The 23,693-nt window shown below is 35.9% G+C and overlaps 1 protein-coding gene across 1 annotated transcript in view; it reads left to right on the plus strand.

Moving 5' to 3' along the window:
* LOC103083163 (ATP-binding cassette sub-family B member 5) overlaps positions 1-23,693 on the plus strand; it is a 119,765-nt gene that overhangs the window by 78,282 nt on the left and 17,790 nt on the right. The window contains 4 exon segments of the mRNA XM_007466020.1: positions 3,495-3,578; positions 13,097-13,300; positions 16,228-16,328; positions 17,383-17,523. Of these exon segments, the coding sequence (XP_007466082.1) occupies positions 3,495-3,578; positions 13,097-13,300; positions 16,228-16,328; positions 17,383-17,523 (530 nt within the window).

The raw sequence follows: 23,693 nt of genomic DNA on the forward strand, positions 1-23,693 counted from the left end.
AGTGCCTAACTTCTTCTCTCAAAAAGGTCCTGTCAGAGACAACTGCAGACACTCCTTAATCCAGAAAAACAAAAATCTACTTGAAGGGTCATAAAATGATTTAGTGACTGCACATCTTATCTCGCTCACATTAAGCTTGTACTTTTGGGGGTTTTTTTATGAACAATTTATATCTTTACCTCAAATCTTTGATGAAATTAGGCGGGATTTTAATTAAGTAATACTATGTTTCACATTTGACAATTTTTGCTCATTTTTGTTTTTTGTGTATTTATGTTTTTACACATTCAAGGACATTTATTTTCAATTTTCAGGAACTTTTGAAAATGTTTCCTGAATGTCTGAATGTTTTAAATAAGAGTATAAACTTTAACTTTTCCAATCATTACTTTGAACTTTATTTCTAGAGGATTACAGGATGCTTTTGGTAGAGGAGTCCCAAGGCCAGAAGCCAGTTAAACCAGTGAATATTGTTAATCAAATATCCTGATGGCTGATACTGGACCTTATTCCTTTGCCTACCATTAGCCATGTGAACAGTAGGACAGTAACATTCTTGGATTAAGTAGGTTCTGCCCAGGGCTTCCCTGGTGGCGCAGTGCTTGAGAGTCCGCCTGCCGATGCAGGAGACGCGGGTTCGTGCCCCGTTTCGGGAAGATCCCACATGCCGCGGAGCGGCTGGGCCCGTGAGCCATGGCCGCTGAGCCTGCGCGTCCGGAGCCTGTGCTCCGCAAATGGGAGAGGCCACAACAGTGAGAGGCCCGCATAACGCAAGGAAAAAAAAAAAAAAAAAAGTAGCTTCTGCCCATAAGAATACAGCAATCTGTAAGCCATAAACTCTTCTTCTTCAAAACACATAGACAGTGCTATTCAGCAGATGTTATTAAATTCTCCCATAAATTCACCTGAGCCCCTTTCAGCTTACCATTTGTTTTCCCTCTTCATTCTTTAGCACTCTTTTTGCTTATTTGCTTTCTTAAATTGAAAGAAAAGAGTAATGTATTTGGCCTTTTCTCAATAAATGTCTTAACGAATTTCACTTTTGTCTGTAGTAAGGGAAGTTCCTAATGTACAGTTTTGCCCTAACTCCTATTACCTGTTTGTTTGTTTTTTTCCCTAAAATAAGATATTTTAAGTCTTAGAAATCATGCTGAAACTTGCAGTGCTTTTTATAACCATTTTGAAACCTCAGTTGAAATAGAGGTATTTATGGAATCAGGTGTGGTCTTTTTGTAGGTATAAAATCTCTATTTTATTTGATGACTTGAGATCCCTCCAGTTGAAAAGAATGTTCTAATTGTTGCTGACTTCAGTGGTTATAAATAATCCATTGCTTATTGTGTTTAAAGCTAAACTTTTATTTCTTAATGATAAATATTGACCTATAGACCTGTTAGTTTTTTTAAAAGATATGAAGTTTTTTTTTGCCTATTTCTCTCTAAATTGGATTGGCTAGGACTTCTGTGGAGGGTCACTAAATCATAAGATGATGGCATTAGTGGAGATCACTAAGGAATCTCAAAAAGCTACTTCCAAAAGGATTTGAGGTAACAAATCCTGAAGCAGGAAAAACATGTCAGGAAACTCAGCTGTAACGTTTCAGTTAGATAGGAGGCAGAACAGGATAGTTGATTAAAAACTCTGGCATCTGGTTGCCTAGGTTTAAATCCTGGCCTCAGTTCTTTCCAGCTATGTGGTCTTGGGCAAGTTACTTAATCTCTCAGTACCTCTGTTTCCTCATATATAAAATATGGATAGTCATAGTATCTATCTCACAGAGTTGTGAAGATTAAATGAGAAAAGACATACCACGCACTTATGATAGTGCTACTGTAAGTTTTTATTTCTAATGGAATTATTGGCAGGAAAAAAATGGATTTACTAGTAACAGAAAACCTGCTAGCCTAGCTTATAATCATTTTACCATCAGGAAGAGAAGAAGCAAGCTAATTTTTACTCAATACCAGCTGTGCTCCAGAAACTCTGCTAAGTGTTTTAGCATATAATGCCTATGCTGGAAAACAATCCCTAGAGTGCATAATTGCTGACTTGTTGAAAATCAGTTTTGGATATCTTGCTGATTGAACATCAGAGAAAGACTAAGACTAGTCATATATGTATCCTTTGCCTTGCGTATTATAGCAATTACTATACTATAGAATCAGGAATGTAATAGTAAATGATAAATTCTTTTTCTATATTTTTACTTTATGTTGTATCTAGAAATTCTTTGTGTATTCCATGTCATGTTGAAATATAGAAAGAATTATGCAATGTAAAAAATATATATATTTTTTAATATACAATAAAAAACAGGTAATGTCTTCTAGATCAAGAGTGCTGTAGTTACTGTCGTTGCTGATGTGTGTTCATAGTATGTTAGGCTCTTGACTTGGGTTGTATTCTCAAAGTGGCTACTGTGTAGTGCATATCATGATCTCTATAAGATGCCCTTTGGGTGTCTAGGACCCTAAACTCTTTGGGACACCTTCCCAATCCAGGGGTTTAAAGAGTGGTGATGTCATGCCAGGGTTGTAATCCCCCTGGCCGCTGCCGTATTCCTCCACGGGGGCTTTCTTCTCACACAACAGCATGATTAATGCACAGCCTTCTATCTCTCTTGCTTTTGTTTCCTTAGTTGGCAAAAACGTGTAACCTGGGCATCAGGGCCCTGGCTGGGTTTTAGTAAGCCAACAGTTCTTTTGCTCTTCACTCACTAAATATCAGTCATTTTTTGGAGACAGTCTGCATGTTGTTTAATCCACAAGAGATATAACTGGTTTGAGTGCATGGGAGGAAACAGTCAATAACTAATAAAAGGAAATCAGCATTCCTCAAGTTGAGAGGTGCTAAGAACTGCTATCTCTATTTGCTGTTGAAAATGAAATTGGTTATAACATTAGGCTTTTATTGCTTGTATTTTTGACCTGTCTCCTTCAAATTGCATGCTTTTTGGCTGCAGGGTTTTTACAGCAGCCTTTCTGCATCTTTAGCTTCCCACAAGGCCCAGTACTTATAAGATCTAAGGGGGAATATGAAGTGTCAGGGAAAATCTCACCTATCTGGGTCCTGAAGAGAAGGAGACAGGCTTATTTTTTATCATTTATATGTTTAGACAGAAAGGTTTGGAAATATTTCTAAACTGTGTTGTGCATTACTTTACTTTTTAAGTAAAATCTGCTCTCCACAAATTCCTTGTGGAGTAAAATTACAAATTATTTTGTGGTTCTAAATGACCATTTTAAACATTGATTATTATACAATATTGCAGCATGGTAATGAGTCCAAGCTGTTGGGCTTAAGTTCTTCAGTTTGTATCTAAATATAGATCTTTGTGAAGTAAGAAACAAAAGTTATTTGATCCATAGTTTTTGCAAGAATTAAGCGCCTGTGAGTAAGGAGGCAGGCAAATGGCTTCTAAGTTAATGTAGCAAAATCGCAAGTCAGGAAAGGATCTTTTTGATGACTATATGTTAATTCCGTTTTTTCTCTAGGATATCTCCTGGTTTGATGATAAGGAAAACAGCACAGGAGGCTTGACAACAATATTAGCCATAGATACAGCACAAATTCAAGGAGTATGTATATTGCTTTTATTTTTCATTCATTTATTTATTTTTGGCTGCGTTGGGTATTCGTTGCTGTGCGCGGGCTTTCTCTAGTTGTGGAGAGCGGGGGCTACTCTTCGTTGGGGTGTGTGGGCTTCTGATTTCGGTGCCTTCTCTTATTGCAGAGCATGGGCTTTGGGCTGGCAGGCTTCAGTAGCTGTGGGGCGCGGGCTCCAGAGCACAGACTCAGTAGTCGTGGCTCAGGGGCTTAGTTGCTCCACAGCATGTGGGATCTTCCCGGGTCAGGGTTCGAACCCATGTCCCCTGAATTGGCCGGCAGATTCTTAACCACTGTGCCACCAGGGAAGTCCCTGCTTTTATTTTTAAATGGTGTATGTATATGGTATGCATGCATGCGTGTACACACATGTGTCTGTGCATATATGTGAGCTATGCTGAGATGACCCACATCATTAAGGAGACCAGGTAAGTCTCAGGGCTAACAGGGAGCTCTCAGTGAAAGATATAAAGAAGCCTTTCAGTTCTGGACATTTTTAACCAAAAATAAAGGAGATTTAGGACATGTAATAGGATAACCAGAGGACTAAAGAAGATACCAAGAATGAGTTAGAGAAAAGAGCTCAGAATTAAATAGTAAGATAAAAAGTAACAAAATGAAAACACACACACGTAACTTAGAAGTTTTAATAAAAGAATGAAGTTTAGTTTTTCCTTCCCCCTAGAAAATAAAATCTTACTTAGCATAATATGTAACATGTTAAATTCATATGCTTCTGGAAATGGTTCTGTGCTAGTTGTTATACAGATCAAGTTAAAGAGATATGTGTGATCATGACTGGTCACAATATGTATAAATAAAATTCATGTTTATGAACCATATTCAAAATCAATGACAGAATGACCAGCATAATGTACGTCAAAGTGACACTTAAATATTTATGGGGAGTAGAGTAGTGTGGAAGAGATGAAGAGTAATTTATTAGTTTTCTTCCAATTATTTTAATAAAATTAACCTTTCTATTACAAGCAGGATTTCAACTATAATTGAGAAAAGGAATGCAAAACAAGATTTCCCACTTTTAATTTAAGTGAGGTAAAGTTTTTGATCTCTGTTAAAATAAGAACTCTACAAGAATTATAGACTTTCCTTTTTCCTTATCATTCATGTGGGAGAAAAGGAAAGTCAATGATGCACCTCTGAATGACAGAAAAATCTTAAAAGTAATTTTTTGTTGGTTAGAAATACTGAAATGTTGATTATAGCATTGCTACCAGAGCAAAAATTGTCAACTGAAACAGCTCTTCAAAATTGTATTTTCTTTTGGAAGCTATTTCCACAGGACGTGGCCACTATTGTAATTTTTGTAACTTTTGCAAGACTTCTTTGTTCGATATATACATATAAGTATAGATTTATATTACTAGAGAATAAAACAAGTTGGTTACAATTATGAATATTCACATGCTTCTGTATTGGTTTGGAAAACTAATTTTATGATGTAGAAAGAGCTCAAGAGGAAAGGGGGCATCATCTCCATCTCTTCCTGAAACTTTTTTTCATAATCTTGAAAACAAGACTCTAAATTTCACTAGATAGTATTTAAATTTTAAAGTAAGGCTGAGGAGCTGGATTTTACTTGTGTAAGTGGGAAGAAAATGATGGATAAAATTTCACTTAATAGTTAACTAATGAGCATAGCATTAATCTTCCATAGCACGATAGAATCAGATAAATGACAACATCTGTGTTTAGAAATTCAATGGTTCACTACTTTTGGCAGAAGTATCAATCCCTATAATTCCCTTTGAACCCCCATTCTACAAAACTTGTTTTTTTTCCTTTGCTGTGTGCATGTTTTTCTCTTACTACCTATCATCATTCAGATCTTTTAAGAATCCAGTGAAATAGGTATTCTTACTATAAGCTATACTTGATACGTGAGACATCTCTTTTAGTATTTACTTAAATGAAAAGAACAAATTAGTACTAAAGACCAACATTACTCTCCGAATACCCATTAGTTGTTTCTAATACATAATGTTGTCTCTCATCAAGAAAAATCAATGAGAATCTTTGTCAGTGTGATTCCTTATAAGCCTTTGACTAATACTATTTGAATCATTTGAAAATTTCCTGTTTCAGTTAGTAAATGTTGGTCTCATGATAACTTCTGGGCAAGTCAAATCATTTTCATTAAATAAGAAGTAGTAGCTAAACACTAGATGGGTGGAATACTGATGGCACATTTAAAGTTGAAGAATTTGGAAAGCATAGCAACCAAAGAAGGATTCCAAGAATAAGACTGTGTCTATTGGCATATAATTCACATAAACCCTTGCTTTGCCATATATAGGTAGATTCATATCTAACTTGAATGGATTCTCTTTCTATCGAAGGAAGATTATTTACTAATCCTATTTGTCCACTATTTCTTTTATCACAAAGACACACCACACTAGAGTTGAATCAGGAAACAATAATTTGGGGTCATATATCCTATCATATCAACTTAAGATATTTCCATCTCAGTTTCTTCATCATGTAATTTCAGTTACATGTTATTTTATCAAATGTATTAGGGTGAATGTTTATAAACTAGGCATTTAATAACAGTAAATTTTATTCTGAAACCCTTACTAATCACCAAAAATATAAACTCCTGGCTATTTTTAGATGTTCTGATACTTTGAGAGTCATGAGAAAAACATGTTAGTGAAATAAGGTTATAGGACAAAATGATTCCTGAAATAGTTGATTGAATACAACCAATTTAACTGGTATTATTTCAGCCCAAGGTAATGGCTTACTGCCAGTACATCTGTCAACAGACTATCTTCTGTGTAGTATGTAGTTTTATTAAAGGTATAAAGCCATTTTAAATTCTTTGGGAGACTGAATTTCACAAAGTTACAAAGTATTATTTCTGTATATTTTAGCAACCCCTTTTCATCAACCAGAAGTCTTACCTCACTTTTGTCCACATGAAAGTGTGTGATTGATGCCACAGTGTACACTTGATATACCGACAGACACAATGTTAGTTCCAAGAATTCTCATCAGAACTACAGTTACATTGCCCCAAGAAATAAAAATTTCCTTTATTAATTCCTAGAGCCCAGTGAATTGATTAGGTAGGGCTAGGGTATCATTACGTGGACAATGGTGACCTCACTTTTTGGTTTAACTTTTTGACATGGAAAGTGTATAAAACAGCTTAACATTACTTATAGTTCAAACAATGTGAGTAGTCATTGAAATCACTTTACCACAGTATAAGGTTGGCATATAATTGCTGTTTTGCATTACAATTTTAGGTTGAATTAATTGAGACATTATCAAGTCTACAGCAAAAGCTAATATCCAAAACCATAGTGGTTAAAGGTGGTCCTTCCTATAAAAAAAAAATTTCAATATCAGCCCTGAACTCAAAACTTTGCAGTGAAACTTTACCACTGCTAAGCCCTCAAACTGTTATCTGGGAAGACAAGTCAAGAAATTCAGCTTCCACTTTTGACAAAAAAAGAAATAAAGACAGTAAGGTCTACAGGAGCAAATGAACTTCACCACTGGTCCAATAATGTGTGATAAATTCATTTATTTTCCACAACATACTTGCTAATGAATAATAGAGTGAATAACAATAGGCCTTAAACACCTTACATTTTCACAAACTTTGTAAATTTGTCCAACTAAACCTTTTTGTTTTTTCTGCTCTACAAATATTTTTGCCACCATCAGTTATTATACATCTTAGCAGATTACACTTCAGGTTATACTCATCTAGGTTATCTCTCAACTTCTTTGAAAATATTCTCACCTTCAGTTGTTCCACACAGACTATTCATAGCAGCTAATTTTAAAGTCACTTCAAACTCAGTATCAACTCCTCAAAAAAGCCAACAGTTGAGCAGTATCAGTAACATATGTCAACCCATCAAGAGCCAAGGAAAACTACTCAAAATGACCTACCTTGGTTTTCAGTTGACAATTGATATTGCTGTCGTTTTTCTCAACTTTTTGAGCAGTTGTTCTCATCAAAACGCTAATCATCTGATATTAGTTTATGCTCTCTGAACACATTTCTTCCACTGTTGCAGTCAAACATGATTTAATTAACTCACTATCTGTGAGTGACTTTCTTTGCTTAGCTAATAAATGAGCCACTCAGAAACTTACTTTAGATTCAGCCTTGTTTTCACTTTTTAGTTTTATGAAGAAATTCTGCTGTGTTATTCCATTTTGCGTTATTTCTATTCCATTTTTTTCCCATTTCTAATTTTTATAAATGTTACTTTCCTATGAATTAGGAATTTTGTGATGTGTGCTTAGTCTGCTAATGTCGACTTGTTTCGTATATTTTTAAGACTGTATAGTCTCATGGCATAATAAACACAGCACTGTGACATCTAATTAGAACACAAAGTGATCCACAGTCCAGTGTGCCTTCCTAAAAAGCAGGACATCCAAAGTCCACTTTTCTCTTCCTTTCTTGTCTTTGGATGATGGGCATACAATGGTAATTTTTAAAACTAGGATGAAATATCACAGTACAGCAACACACAGGGCACTCAACATGCTGCCAAATTATATATAATATCATCACACTGAGCAGCAGTACAAAGCAAGGAGAGAGGCACATATGGTTTCTCTAGCAACTCCATCGTTATAGTCCTAAGACAGCCATAGTCAATAGGTAAACAAAGAGGCATGGCTGTGTTACAATAAAACATTTTTTATGGATACTGACATTTGAATTTGTAGAATTTTGATGTGGGTCGTTTTCATTTATTTTCATTATCTCAACTTTTTGAATGTATGTTATACAATGATAATAACTTTTAATGTCATTGCCTGTCTGGGTGAGTTTCAACTGATTGATTTTTATGTTCATTATGGGTCGTTTTTGGTGTTTTTGTCATACCTAGTAATTTTTGAGTAGATGCCACACATTGTGAATTTAACATTTTGGGGTGCTGAATATTTTTGTATTTCTAGAAATATTCTTGTTTTATTCTGGGATGCAGTTAAGTTACTTGGGAAAAGTTTGATCTTGGGGGGAGTCTTGATTTTAAGATTTATTAAGCAGGACTGGAGCCAACTACTGAGGCAAGACCCTTCAATATACTCTACCCAATGACCAGTGAATCATGAGGTTATTCAGTCAGGCTGGTATGACCAAGCATATGGTCTTGGTATGACTGGTATGACTAGGCCTCACACATGCATTGTTCATTTGAATACTCAAGGAGGACCCTCTGCAGATATCCAGATTTCTCTTTTTGTATACCTCTCTCTTCTTCAGTGTTCTGTGCTGCAAACTCTAGCTTCCTTGGCCTCTCCAGACTCAGCTTTGTCTACTCCACTTACAGAGTCTGTTGGGCTCTATTTCAGTTTACCCTTCCTATTCTGAAGCCTGGAAGCTCTTTTAAGGGGTAAACTGTGGCAAACATAGGGCTCACCTCATTTGTTTCCCATTTCACCCTTGGTTGCCTTAGGTCTAGTATCTTGAAAACTATTGGTTCATATATTTTGTCTATTTTTTATTTGTTTCAGATGGGAGGACAAATCCATTCCCTCTCTTCATGTTAGCCAGAAGCAGAAATCCTGCTATATAGAATTTTATTTCTACAATTGCTTACTGAGTATCTTTCCATTTATTTTCTTATGGCAGCCATTCATCTGGAACTTTCTTATCAAAGTTGTATTACCCACATTTAGCATAGTATTTGGACATAGATACTCCATAAATAATTGTTATCTGCAGAACTATTTAATTATGACTTTCTGCTCTTGATTTCCAAGGAAAAATTCTATCTTCATGCACATTGATAAAGAATCTAAAGAAGTTTAATTAAATTTCCTCTGATTCCAGTTCTAAATTCTTTCCAGAGCTACACTATTCCTCTAGGTCTTTAAGGCAATTTTAAATTTTCTTTTAGTTCTTGTAGTATTTTTCAAGGCCAGATGTCTGTTGTTTTCTGTTAATTCTTCCTGGAACAGGAAAGATATATTCAGACTCTTCTTATCCTACTACCATCATCAAAAGTCAGGGTTTGTGGCCTGTCCATGGCTGTGTTGACTGAATATTTCAGTAAGTTTCTGGTAGCTTAAACTAAAATGCCATTTAGAAAGGTATATGATCTTACTTTCAAGAAGCAGATTAGTACAAGAGTGGATAACTCAAGCTTATTGAATAAGCAAGGTTATGCAAGTGCAAGTCACTTTATAGAAAGTTCTTATGTCCCAAACAAAATGCTCAAATACAAGACCATTCCATTAAAAATTTGGCAAGTTTACACTTGGATGTTTTTAGACATGAGGTTGGTGTGCATACTCCTTAGACTAATTTGAAGTGATTCTCAAATGTTCATCTGATGTGCCTCTGATAATTACCTCTACCTCTTTTTCCAACACGCTGCATAATTTTATACTCAAAAACTACAATCCTCAGCATCCTTTCTGTCTTTACTTTTCCTGTTTTTCACCTTTTTCCTTCATTTTCTTTTGATTTCCTGTAAAGAGCTGTAATCTTAAAGTAAATAGGATAAAAACAGAGGAAGGTGGTGAGAAAAGGAACTATATTATGGCCACCTAATAGAAAATACCCAAACAGAAAAGAATAACTGTTCACTGGATATGTTTTACACTTTTGTTAATATAGATATTGTGCCAAAAACTGAGATCTAAAAAAAGGAAAAGTCATTGACCTCAAAATAAGAAAGTACAAAGTGGAAATTAATGAATGTATAAAGGCCTAAAAACATAGCTATCAAGTAATTGATGGCAAGTAATTTCTTAGTAATATTTAGATAAATTTTACATTAAAAGAACAGTGACTATCTTATTCTTAACAAAACTTGATTGTAATTTTTAAAAAAAACTTCTATTTTATAGCAAAAATTGTATATGTTTATGTGGCTGTAGGAGCATTCCATAGTTAATCTGATGGGGGTGGGACCTTCAACAGTACAAGTTCTTAAGTTCTAGAGCCTCTTCACCCAGCTATCTGATCTATATAACTTTGAAACTCATGGTGAGGGTGAGAGGAGAGGAGCAAGTACAGTATATTGGTTTGCAAGGGCTGCCATAGCGAAGTACCACAGACTGAGTGGTTTAAACAACAGGAATTTATTTCCTCATGGTTCTAGAGCTTAGAAGTCCAAGATCAAGGTGTTGCCATGGTTGGTTTCATTCTGAGTCCTCTCACCTTGACTTATAGTTTTCTTCGTGTTGTGTACTCACATGGTATTTCTCTATGCAAGCATGTCTGCAACCAAATTTCCTTTTCTTATAAGGACACCAGTCATATTGGAGTAGGGCTCACCCTCAAAACCTCATTTTAATCTAATTACCTCTTTAAAGACCTTATCTCCAAATACAGTCACATTCTGAGGAACTGGGAGTCAGGACCTCAACATATGAATTTGGATGGGGGGTGTAGAACCATTCAGTCCATAATATACAGCATCATTTATCTCTGCATCATCCTTAAACTCTCAAGAGGCAGAGTGTAAGCAAGCATTAGTACCAAATGACATTTTTATTTCAGCCTCATAGCTTAGAGTTAGTGTATAAGGGCTAAAGCATGTGAAATAGGTTACCTGTCTGAGTTTTCAGTATTTAGTGGTTTGTTTGGTGTTTGTTATTGTTATTTGTTTTTACTTTTTTGTAGTTTTCTTTGACAGTTCAGTGAAAAAATGGGAAAATAGTGGATCATTATCAGATGCAGTCTTGAAACTAAAACCACAAAAGTTTTTTAGGAATAAGTCAGAGCCCTGTGGAGAAAGAGGGCTTTTTATTGTTATTTTAATGATGATACTAATTTGGGGGATACTTCAGTGAATATTGATATCACCTTTTAGAGAAGCAATTTGACAATATCTATGAAGAATGTAAGAGTATATACCCTTTAACATATAACTCCAGGCTAGGAATTTAACATTAGGAAATAAAAGATGAGCACAAATATTTTGCACAAAGATGTTCATTACATCTTTGCTTTTAATAGTGAAAAATTGGAAGCAATCTACTAGATATTTTTTGAAGACTATTTAGTGACCCAGGAAAAAGCTTGCTGTATAATGTAAAGGGATAAAAGCAGGATACAAAGCTGAATACACACAATAATCCTAATCTGAATGTGTGTATATATTTATGTCTGGAAGGATGTAATTTTTAACATTATTTAAACCTTTTCCAATGACCATGTTTTCATGATCAGAGCAAAACATATGTTTGAAAATATGAATTGGTATCTTGGTTGATTATAGCTGTGTTTCTAGGTAAATAGGTGTTTCATTTTTTCATCACAGCATAAAGGAATTTAACATTTCAGTTTATTACTTAACATGTGTCCCAATGAAAGTTAATTCATAAGACATGCAGTTCTCGTAAAGCAGTTATGAAGATATTTCTACTTAATTTAAGATTTTTTTCCAAATTTCTTTTAAGTTACCTCATACCATGATGTTTCCAACTCCTTTTTTGTCTTGATATTGCCTCTTTAGACCTTTGCTGATTGAAACCAAGTTATAAAGTGCAGAAAAGGGAATGCAAGATATCATATCCAAAGTATATTCTTCAATGAATATCCTCAATCATTCCATTCAGCACTACTACAGTGTAGTGGCTAAAAAGTACCGGCCCTTTTTCAGTGTAAGGGGAAGGGGCAGGGTTGGTTTTGGAACCCACATATAGTAAGTTGGGCATCCATGTGAGGCAGCAGCCTCATGTGGGAAAGCCAAGCCAGAGAAGAGTGAGGAGGGTATGCATGCAGGGGAGAGACAGGGGTCATGATAGCAGATTGGTCACGATCTGCATGATAGCAGAGAGATTGATCAAGGAACTCTGTTAAAGAAAATGGGAGCCAGGTTTCTCACTGTTGAAGAAGGGGATAACAAACATTAGAAGGGAGAAAGCTGGAAGTAACCTGTGATTTTTGATTGGAACTGGAGGTATTGGTATGAACTCATGGATTTCAAGAAATGTAAATAGAGAAATAAATATAGATTTCAATATGTGCATGCATCTATGCACGTGCGCGCACACACACACACACACACACACACACACACTCCCCAGTTCTGTCTACTAACATTCCACTGCTAATGAGCACAACTAGCACCATATATTGATTTTTTTTTAATTAAAAAAATTTTTTTCTTCATATAGTAAGTCCTGAATAACATTCTCCACTAACAGGACCTGGGACTCCTTGGAGAAATGACAGATTTCAGGTGAAGGGCCTGGAAAATCTTTTTGTGTCAGAAAGTAAGAACATATTCAAAAATAATAGGAACATGTCAAAGGACAATATCAGACATAATATAGACAAAACATAATGACTCCTTAGTAGTGGACATTTTTAAACTATAACTATTATTTAATCTCTAAGTATAAATTTGAAATAAAAATCTATGTATAAATCCTAAAAAAGAAAGCTTATCTTATTTTGCAAGAAACTATAATAGTAATTCTTGTAAATTTAAAATTAACTGACTTTTTTCCAAAATATGTCTGATTATAGGCAACAGGTTCAAGGGTTGGTATCTTAACACAAAATGCAACTAACATGGGACTTTCAGTTATCATTTCCTTCATATATGGATGGGAGATGACACTCTTGATTCTGAATATTGCTCCGGTACTTGCTCTGACAGGAATGATTGAGATGGCAGCAATGACTGGATTTGCCAACAAGGATAAGCAAGAACTTAAGCATGCTGGAAAGGTAAAATAAAGACTGTTGTTCCCATAAGAGAAAATCAATAAGAGCTCCTATCCCTACAATACATAACTTCCTTTCTTAGGAATCTGTAAAGTGATGTATATGTATTGATATTCATACAGATCAGTTTAAGATGGGGTGTAGATAATGTCATAGCAATAGGGTGCATAATTTAGAGCACAGGCTCTGGAGTCAAATTGGCTGAGTTAGAATCCAGATTCTACCACTGACAAATGTGTGATCTGAGCAAGTTACATCAACCTTTCTGGACTTCAGTTTCTTTCTCTGTAAAGTAGAAATAAAATAGTATCCCCTTACAGATCTTTATGACTATTACAGAAAACACTTAGTCTTATTAGTATATGCAATAGTATCTGGAAAACAGTAAGCACTCAATAATGTCAGCCATTATTACTGTTACCAAATCGTGGGGGAATTTGTTAACATTGTGATTCCACATTCTCTGATTATTGAATAATTGAATGTCTTGAACAATTCTGGGTATTTTATTTTTCAAAATAAAGAGGAACTATAATAGTTACTAAATTCAAGGCAAGGTACTGATATTGGTAGTGCCTAAAACAAAGATTTGATCATTTTTAAAATGATCAAAATGAACAATGTATTTACTTGGAAGATTTTTTGACATATATAAGTTTCTCAGGATCAATCATATTCATAAAAATAATCATTGTAGTAGCGATTTAGAGAAACATTAGTAATGTAGTACCATAATATCTAAAAGTTGAAAGAGATGTCATTTGATCCAGCCACTCACCCAAAGTAGAAATCTCTTGTACAACATCCCTGTTGAGTGTCTATCCATCTTTTATCCACCCTTTTCTCCAGTGGCAGGCAGTGCATTACTTTCCCAGGCTGCTACCTACCCCTTAGATGGTAGGGAGTTCTTTTTTTTTTTTTTTTGTAGCCTTCTATCCTTCTCTTCTTGGCTTTCATCTTGATAGAAGTCCAAAACCTGCTTCTCGTGATGCTATGAAGCTGCATCATGTAAATGCCAAGTCTTCTCTTGGTCACCCAGCCCCAATTCCTCTCATGATATAGTTTCAAAGATCTATATCACATTGGTGAAAGGCCTGAATATAAAAATGATTTTAATATCATTATGGTCTGTATCAAAGTGACTGTATCATATTATAAATGCATGAATATTTCTCTTCTTGCTTGATAGAAGTCCAAAACCTGCTTCTCGTGATGCTATGAAGCTGCATCATGTAAATGCCAAGTCTTCTCTTGGTCACCCAGCCCCAATTCCTCTCATGATATAGTTTCAAAGATCTATATCACATTGGTGAAAGGCCTGAATATAAAAATGATTTTAATATCATTATGGTCTGTATCAAAGTGACTGTATCATATTATAAATGCATGAATATTCATGAATAGGGATCCAACCAAGCACAGGACTCATAGAAATCTGGTTTTCATGACCCTTGGACTTTTCCACCTTTCCTGCACTAGATAAGGACCCTTGGAATGTCTGCTTGAGCAGTACAGTCTGAACTACATAGAATATATTTGCTTCAGAAACACAGAAAAGTTGTTCAGCCCTCCGTGTGAGCAAATTATCACAATTTCCAAGTTAATCTGGCCCTAATTAGTTATATTTTATTCATCTTAATTTTTATGTCATGAGCTTTAGTTGTATATGTGCTGTTTGATTTTTTTTCCTTTTTGTATTATTAAAGTAACCTCAGACTATACAATCAATAACTGCAATCAAATAGGCAATGTGTCCTTTCCCACTAGCTTTTCAATCAGTCACTTTATCAAACACAAAAACTTAGGATATGGACCAATAAAACATATTGGTCCTTCTTTGGTTGCATGTGTAGATTTGGAAAAATCATCAAATGTTTTATTTTTCAGATTTTAAATGAACATATTAGTAAAAAAATAAATAAATAAAATGACCATATTAGTTTTTAAAAAAGGACTATTTTCTAAGGTTCTGTTTTCAGTCCTTTCTTTATTGTGAAAAATGATCACAAGACTTTTTCGTTCATTTCTTTTTGTTTTCCTCAAGATTTCAGCATTCTCATCCATTTTCCTCATGCACTACAAAATGTTACAGATGGAGATTTCTTTGAGTTCATTTTGAAATTATGAGAATTTAGAGCAGAATCCAGGTGTCCTGACCATGGTCTACGTATCCAGTTCTCTCCCGTAACCCAAGTTCTCCTTCAAACAACCCACAGTCCACTCTGCCAGCCTGGAAAGAGAATGTGGAAGCAGAAAGTTTCTCTTTCAAGTCAACATGTATTCTCATGTCCAAGAAGTTATTCTGAGCCAAAAGTCTCCTCCATTTTTGATCCCCCTTCTTTTTGAAAACTATATAACTATGAAGAAGCATTACATTTGAACTAAATATCTTTTTAAGTTCACAGACATCAAAATGAAAAACGGCTATACAATATCTTATACAGAATTCAAAAGCCACACTCCATGTTACTTTACAGCAGTGTTCCTGAGAACTTTGGTTGCTATTTGCATTTCTGTGCTAGAATAAAATAATTATTTATTTGATTCTCTCTGCTGTCTTCTTCTTAAATCAGCTCATAATTCATAGGACAGCTCCTTTGCATAATTACATATGGACATAATGCTCACTAATGTTTGATCCCTCTGCTTATGGAACTAGTTTAAATAGAAAGTCAATGAAGACTTAAAGAGGGCTAAATTTAGACCAGTGGACTAAATCTTTTCAAAAGGAATTTTCCTTGAGCTTATTATCCTAATATATTATTTTCCTGTCTTATTTTGGGGAAGGAAAAAAAAGAAGCTAAGAAGACTCATCAGAAAAACTTATTGACTTAATGTACTTAATATGTCCCCGTTGTGACTGTAACTCACAACAAGAAGTTTAGCCACTGCTAATTTTATTTCTCTATTTTATTATCTTGTTTTATAATATAGCAACCGAAGCTGTAGAGAATATATGCACTACAGTGTCATTAACAAGAGAAAAAGCCTTCGGGCAAATGTATGAGGAGACGCTTCAAACTCAGCACAGGTGATTGTAGATTCATACTGACTGTATTAACTATAGTTTGTTTCTATAAAGGCAGTACTCCTGGGTGACTCCAGTGGTTTGCCTGCCAACTCATTTGCTCTGGAATCTTTCCTAGTAATGGCATAGCATAATTCCTTATATGACTCCACCAAGAGGAAACTAGAAAGAGCAGTTGAGAGCAAGCACATTTAGAATATATGTTTTAGGTCCTCCCACATTGCCATGAACTATAACAAAGTGTGCATATTTTTCTAATTTCCATGAAACATGATTGAGGAAATAACATATTTAAGAAAGAAAATAATATTGCTTAGCCCTTTATATTGAATCTCTAATAAGAGTTCACATTTTTAAATGAATATATGCACAACAAATGTGATCAGTTCTTTTAATTTTAAACTAGTCCTCCTTACCACATTTACTTAGTGATACTCTTTGTATTACTTTATCAGAAAGATAGCTTTGTACTCTTTTACACTCATGCATGCTATTTATTCTATTAGTGCAACATTAGGATAGAAAATATTTTTAAACTAAATCTCTTTAACTCTTTCAGTAACTATCCTTTCACACACCTTGTCCATTCATTTGAAAATACATAGAGGCAGCTTTGTTACATTGAACTATAGAGCATATACCTATAGAGAAAATCATTATATTTATTGTTTTCTCTATAATTATTCTCAGTAGTTAAAAAGTCATTTTCTCGGGGCTTCCCTGGTGGCGCAGTGGTTGAGAGTCCACCTGCCGATGCAGGGGACACGGGTTCGTGCCCCGGTCCGGGAAGATCCCACATGCTGCAGAGCGCCTGGGCCCGTGAGCCATGGCCACTGAGCCTGCGCATCCAGAGCCTGTGCTCCGCAATGGGAGAGGCCACAACAGTGAGAGGCCCGCGTACTGCAAAAAAAAAATCATTTTCTCTTTAATAATTAGAAAAAGTGTATACCCCCTAAATGATAACATGTCTTACCTTCTGTATTCATTACTCTACATTTATTTAAAGGACCTTACTATGCCTCATGCCCCATTATCTAGTAAATTTTGTGCATTTCAGAAATACCTTGAAGAAAGCGCAGATCATTGGAATTTGTTACACATTCAGCCATGCCTTTGTATATTTTGCCTATGCAGCATGTTTTCGATTTGGAACTTATTTAATTCAAGCAGGACGAATGACCCCAGAGGGCATGTTCAGGTAAGTTGTACAAATATATAAACCCTGTAAATGGGTTATGTACTTAAATTAACCAGAAAGATGTCTAGTTTAGAGTGTATTATCATTTTAATCATATATGTGCAAAAGACATGTTGGGGAAATTTAAAAATTTTTTGTTATTTAATATCTATTGATATAAGTGCAGTCAAGTTGGTAAAATACTGATATAACACAGGTACTCTGAGTTAAACTCCCAGATGAATTGCTTCCTACTTCAGTTTACTAGAAGTGGGAATGTAGGGGTAAAATATGCCTTCTTGGGCTTCCCTGGTGGCGCAGTGGTTGAGAGTCCACCTGCCGTTGCAGGGAACACAGGTTCGTGCCCCAGTCTGGGAAGATCCCACATGCCGCGGAGCGGCTAGGCCCGTGAGCCATGGCTGCTGAGCCTGCGCGTCCGGAGCCTGTGCTCCGCAAAGGGAGAGGCCACAACAGTGAGAGGCCCGCGTACCGCAAAAAAAAAAAAAAAAAAAGCCTTCTTGTTATCCATTATCTTCCAAGGTGGAGATGGCTTTATCAAGTGTGACCATAAATCAGTGAGGTAAGTTCCTTGCTAAGCAAATACTCCAGGAGAAGCGTATGTAAATGAGTATTTCTCTTCAGAAATGTCACATTGAGAATTGATCATGGCATCCCAATGAGGCTGCCTCTTCCCAAATTATTTGTTGGTGCTTCTATTTGGAACTCTGTTCACATAGTTATGAATTTCTTTACTTCATAGAAACCCCTAATTTCAACTTCTGAAATTAGAAAATATTTATCTTGGGTATTAATTCTGAGCTTCTTAAGTCTCCCTAAAATGTCAGATTGTTACTAATCTATATCATAAATCTATATCATAAATCTAAATCTATATCATAAATGTCACTGCTAAACGTTTAGAGCTAGAGAAATCCATACAATATTTGACTCCAAAAAGTAACGTTATTTTTTTTTAAGAAGCCCACCAAAACATACACATCAAAGCAAGGATCAGCCTCTTCAAAATAATGACTTGGGAGATTACACCTGTTTCAAAGATACTTCCATTTGGCAAAAAATGTCGGGAACTCCTCTTTAGGATTTACCTCTCAACACTCAGACACATTCTTTTGAATATCCTTATTGGTGGCACATATTTGTACTTTGAGTATACATTCAATTTGAAGAAATGACCAAAAGTCATTTGAAGCCAAATAATTTCAGAATAACTTGGAATAATTTTCAGTTCCTCTTCATGTGTTTGTTTGGTTGTTTATCTATCAAACATTAACTGAGTTCCCAGGAAGCTTCTTTGCTAGGCACTCAGAAGGAAAGCATCCACAGTTCACCAACCTAATATTTTTGAATCTATGAGGCCACTTAAAGGTTTCATGAAGTAGATTTTCTTATAAAATGGAATATCTGTATGTAAAGTATCAACAGGAATTTTAGGCTCCCTGTTCTACCATGTTTTCCTACCCTCTAAAACAGTGTGCAGTATTGTATGTGTGAACATATAAATCACAATTATGACATTTAGCCTTGGATTCATTCTGATTACACAGACTAGTTTACAGAGATAAATTAACAAGAAACCAAATGTAGAATCACCTGAATTACTTCATTCAGTTCACCAGCCTGCACTAAATTAGCAAGTTGTTTCTTTGGTTCTTATGAAATGCAGGCAATCACAAGCTTAAAAGTTGATTGTATTCCAAAAGTTTGCTTGCAAGCCAATTGTTTGAAACTCAGAACATGTCTTCCTTACGTTGCTCTAAACTTTCTGCAGCCATCTTTAAATCCCCAGTGTCCCATTCCTTCATATAACTGTTCCTTGGTATTAGTAGAGAGCAAGCAATTGAATATATTTATACTAATGTAGGATGTCTGATGATTTTATCAATTCTCACAGAAGAATTTTCATTTATAAAAGCAATTATAATCCCAGTTACTTTCTAATGGATTTAGTTGAAGATAGTGTAACAAAGCAATCAAGAGAGAATCACCTCATTTTCCCATCACCAAACTCACTAGTGTACCACTGATCCACCATGCCCGCCATCTCCATGCAAGAACTAAGGTCCTTGTCTGCAATAGGTTCCTGCAATCATCTCTTCACATCAGTTTCTGTCACTACTATTTCTTTGCTTTAAATCACCTGTCATAAGAAAAAGAAAGAAATCTCTCCCATGACCTTAAGTCCCCTTCTGCCTACTTTCAATGTCTCTGTTCTCCTTTGCAGCAAAACAAATTCTAGAGTAGCCTATTCTTGTTATTTACACCTTTTCGTCTCCAACCTCTCCTAAACTCATTCCAGTCAAGCTTTGATTCCCACCATTCCACTAGAAAGACTCATTATCAGGGTCACCACTGACCTCCATCTTGCCCACCCATAGACCCATCCAGTGTCCGGTTTTCCCATCTCATTTAACTTGACCCCTCAGCAGCATTTTATACTCTCCTTCCTGAAACACTTTCTTCTCTAGGCTTTTTCTCCTTTGTTATTGGCCCCTCCTCCTCTATTTCCTTTATGGGCTCCTGATTTTCTGCTGGGCCTCCACGTGTTGGGGGGCTTTAGACTTCTCAGTGCTTTTCATCCACACACTCTAATTGGTAATTTCATCCAATCTAATGTTTTTTTAAATATTACCTGTATCTTGATGACTCTCTTCTGTGTATTTCCAACTCTGACCCCACTCCTAAATACCACATGCTTATCCAACTACCTACTGGACATCTCCACTTAGGCGTCTAATCATATCTTAATGTGTCCAGAACAGAATTTGAAGTTTTTCCTTCCCAAAGTGTCTCTTCTCCAAGACTTCTCCATCTTAATAAACAGCACCGCCATCTATGCAGTTGCTCGGCCCAAAAATCTAAGAGTCATCCCTTATTGCTTCTCTTGCCTTCACCCACCACATACAGCACCAAGTCTTAACAGCTGTAACTCCAAAATACTTCTTACCATCTCTACCCATGTTACCTTCCGTTTTATCTCTTTGCCTGTCGTGACTGGTCCACTGCAACTACCTGCTCACTGATGTACCTGTACTCACTCTCTTGCTTCCCTGTAATCCATTCTCCACACAGTAGCTAGGCTGATCTTTTAAAACACAAATCCAATTCCATCAATTTACTAAAATACTGTAATGAATTCCCATTGAAATTTGAATAAAACCAAATTCCTTACTCTGACCTGAAAGCTCTACACATTTGGGCCTCTGCCTTCCTTTCTAACCTCATCTACCATTGTCTTTTTTTGTGATCTGCACATCAGACCCCTACTTGCATTTCGGTCCCTGGAACTCTCTTCTTAGTGTTTTTGCACTTGCTCTTTCCTCTGTCTGGAATAATCATTCAGTTCTTTACTGGGCTGCCTCTTTCTCACCATCCAAGCCTCTGCTCCTAAGTCCACTCCTCAGAGGGACTTTTGCTGATGGCTCAAAGTAGTCCTTTTAGCCCTTCTCCTCATCACTCTCTATCCCATTACCATGGTTTAGTTTGTGTATAGCACTTACCACTATGTGAAATTATCTTTTTTGTTTCCAGATTTATTGAGTGCATAGACTGTAAGCTCAGTCAGAGCAGAGCTTAGCCTGTTTTGGTCACTGATGTTTCCCTAGAGCCAAAAACAAGAGCTTGGAACATCATAGGCACTCAATAAATATTCACTGAATAAAAGACTGAACCAAAAATAAAGGGAGAGACTTGGAGTGGTGCATAATTAAGCAGTCCAGTCATTCCTGGAAATGTATTCCCAGATTCAACTTTTCCACATCACTCCTGCTTTTTACAGATTCTTCTCTTTTTCTTCCCTTCTACATCCAAGTGCTTTGGCATAAGGACTGGGTGTAAGTCAAAGACAGCCATTTATAGAAAAGTAGAATGTTTGTAGCTGGGAGTCTACTTCTCCATACTGAGATTTGTTTAGATTAAAACTAAGCAAAGAATTTTCTTAGTTAAAGAATGATACAACTTCAAAATCATGCAATCACTATCATGCCTGCAAATGACATCAGGCAGGACATTTCTTGAATGGGGCCTCTCAAGGCTGCCAACAATTCTGTTTCATATGATAATCACTATAACAACAAACTTGATTGAGTCCTTACTTAGTATTAAGGATTTGTAATACATTTTCTGCTTAATCTTCTCCACTACCCTGTGAAATACTATGATTCCCATTGTACAGATAGGGAAAATTAACACTCAAGGAAGTTACCTAACTTGCCCAAAGTCAGTTAATCAGCAAGTGGCAGAGCACAGATTCAAGTTCATGACTCAAGATGCTAGGGGCTTTGCTTAGTTGACATTTATTTTTATTAATTATTAATTATTATTACTAATTCTGTGACAAACTTTCATAGAACCTTTCTATAAAATTATTGTTTTTTAAAAAATTCTTGTGTAGTTTTCCAAACATTTAAATATCCAGAGCTGGGTTGATTCTTACCATAAATGGACCAAGTAACTTGCTTAGTATTAGTTTATGACCCTAAAATATAGAAGAATCAAAAGGCCCCCATACAAAAATTCCTCCTCCTACTGGACTACCATACATCCTGAATTTTTTTTTCATTAAATTCATTGAAAAGGGCCATTTCTGGAGACGTAAGAATTTTAGCTGTCAGAACACATGTAGGACTGTTAACATGAGAGCAACGATTAATGAACAGTAATCACACTGGTATTTCCTAGTGTCCTGAGGGAAGGAAGAAACAAGGAGCTATCTGAGCTTGGACCACGAGTATCGTTTTTGATTTGAGTTTCATTCAACCAGACTACAACCAAAGTAAGGATACCCACACTTTTATAGTATGGACAAAGAAGAGAGGGTCTGGGAAATATGGGTATGGGCCTGTGCAAAATGTGAACAGATGAGATTTGTCTTCAATAGCAAAATCTTCAGTTTTCTTAGAGACCCAAAGTGGTCCCCAGCTACCATAAACATGTCACAAGTGTCCCTTTAGACACACTAAACTACACCTGGCCTAAAGGACTCTGTGCCTTCCAGAATCTAAGGACAGAGACAGCTTTCTATATAATCAGCTAATTGAATGGAAGATTTTACAAAGAAAACTCTCTCCTACTAGAACCCTCCTTACATGAAAAGAACTTTGTGCCATTCTCTAAACCAATGGTTTCCCAACTCATCAATCGAGGAGCTGGTTAAACATGCAGATACCTGGAGCTCACCCTACAGATCTAACCCAGAGATCTGTAGATCTGGTGTAGGGCCAGGAAACTACGTTTTACCAAACAACCCAGGCTGTTCTGAGGCACAGAATCTGAAGATCACTCTTTAAGAAATATGAGCATAGGGACTGAATTCCAGGCTGCTCTCCATAGCTACTTGAAACCTCAGGGTTTTCTTTTGGCCATTACCAGAAACTTTTCTAGAATTATATAAAAATTGGGGAAGTCATATTTTAGTTTATTGTATAAAATAAAGATGCTTTATTCACTCTATAAAATGTGAATGTATTTTCATGATTTATAGCTACCAGGATGGATAAGCTGTCTCTCTTTCAGAAATGACAGTGTGCCTTATAGAAGGAGATGCACAAAGGGAGTTTTAACAGCAGAATCCCTTGATGTGCTCATAATGTTACTTTATCAGCAAGGCTACTTAGCTAAAACCTTAGCTTTTTCTTCTAAAAAAATAGGCAACATACATTTCTTATGGTAGAAACTGTCTCCATCCATCTCTATTATTGTAGAAGTTTCTCTGAAATGAGCATTTTTTAAAAGGTGATAACATTTTCCCTCTGCTGTCTTGCAGCCAATGCATAGGCATTCAGAAAATCTCTTACTTATGTTCTCATACACATACGTGTAGTAAAAATCTCCCCTTCTGCTTCTGTTAGCCCTGGCAACACTTTGGATTTACTTCAGTCTAAATGTACAGACTTTGAGAAATACAACATAAGTTTATTTTCTCCTGTCTGAATTTTAGTGCCTTTAGGTTAGTTTCTAGCTAACTTGCCTTTTGCAGTATAGTCCAGAAACCATTAGTGCCCAGCAGAGGTTTCTGTTATTCTCCATACTCCCACGTCAGAACTTTCCTCTCTCCGTTTCTTCCTTCTTTGCAACGCATATTAGCAGGAAGCTAAGTAGAGCAGATGGGTAAGAAAGAATCAAGGCATGACAGCCTTCAGTACAGTAATTATAAAAGCCACAGCTTTGAAAAC

Source organism: Lipotes vexillifer, unplaced genomic scaffold, assembly GCF_000442215.2.
Source record: "Lipotes vexillifer unplaced genomic scaffold, Lipotes_vexillifer_v1.1 scaffold608, whole genome shotgun sequence".
NCBI lineage: Eukaryota > Metazoa > Chordata > Mammalia > Artiodactyla > Lipotidae > Lipotes > Lipotes vexillifer.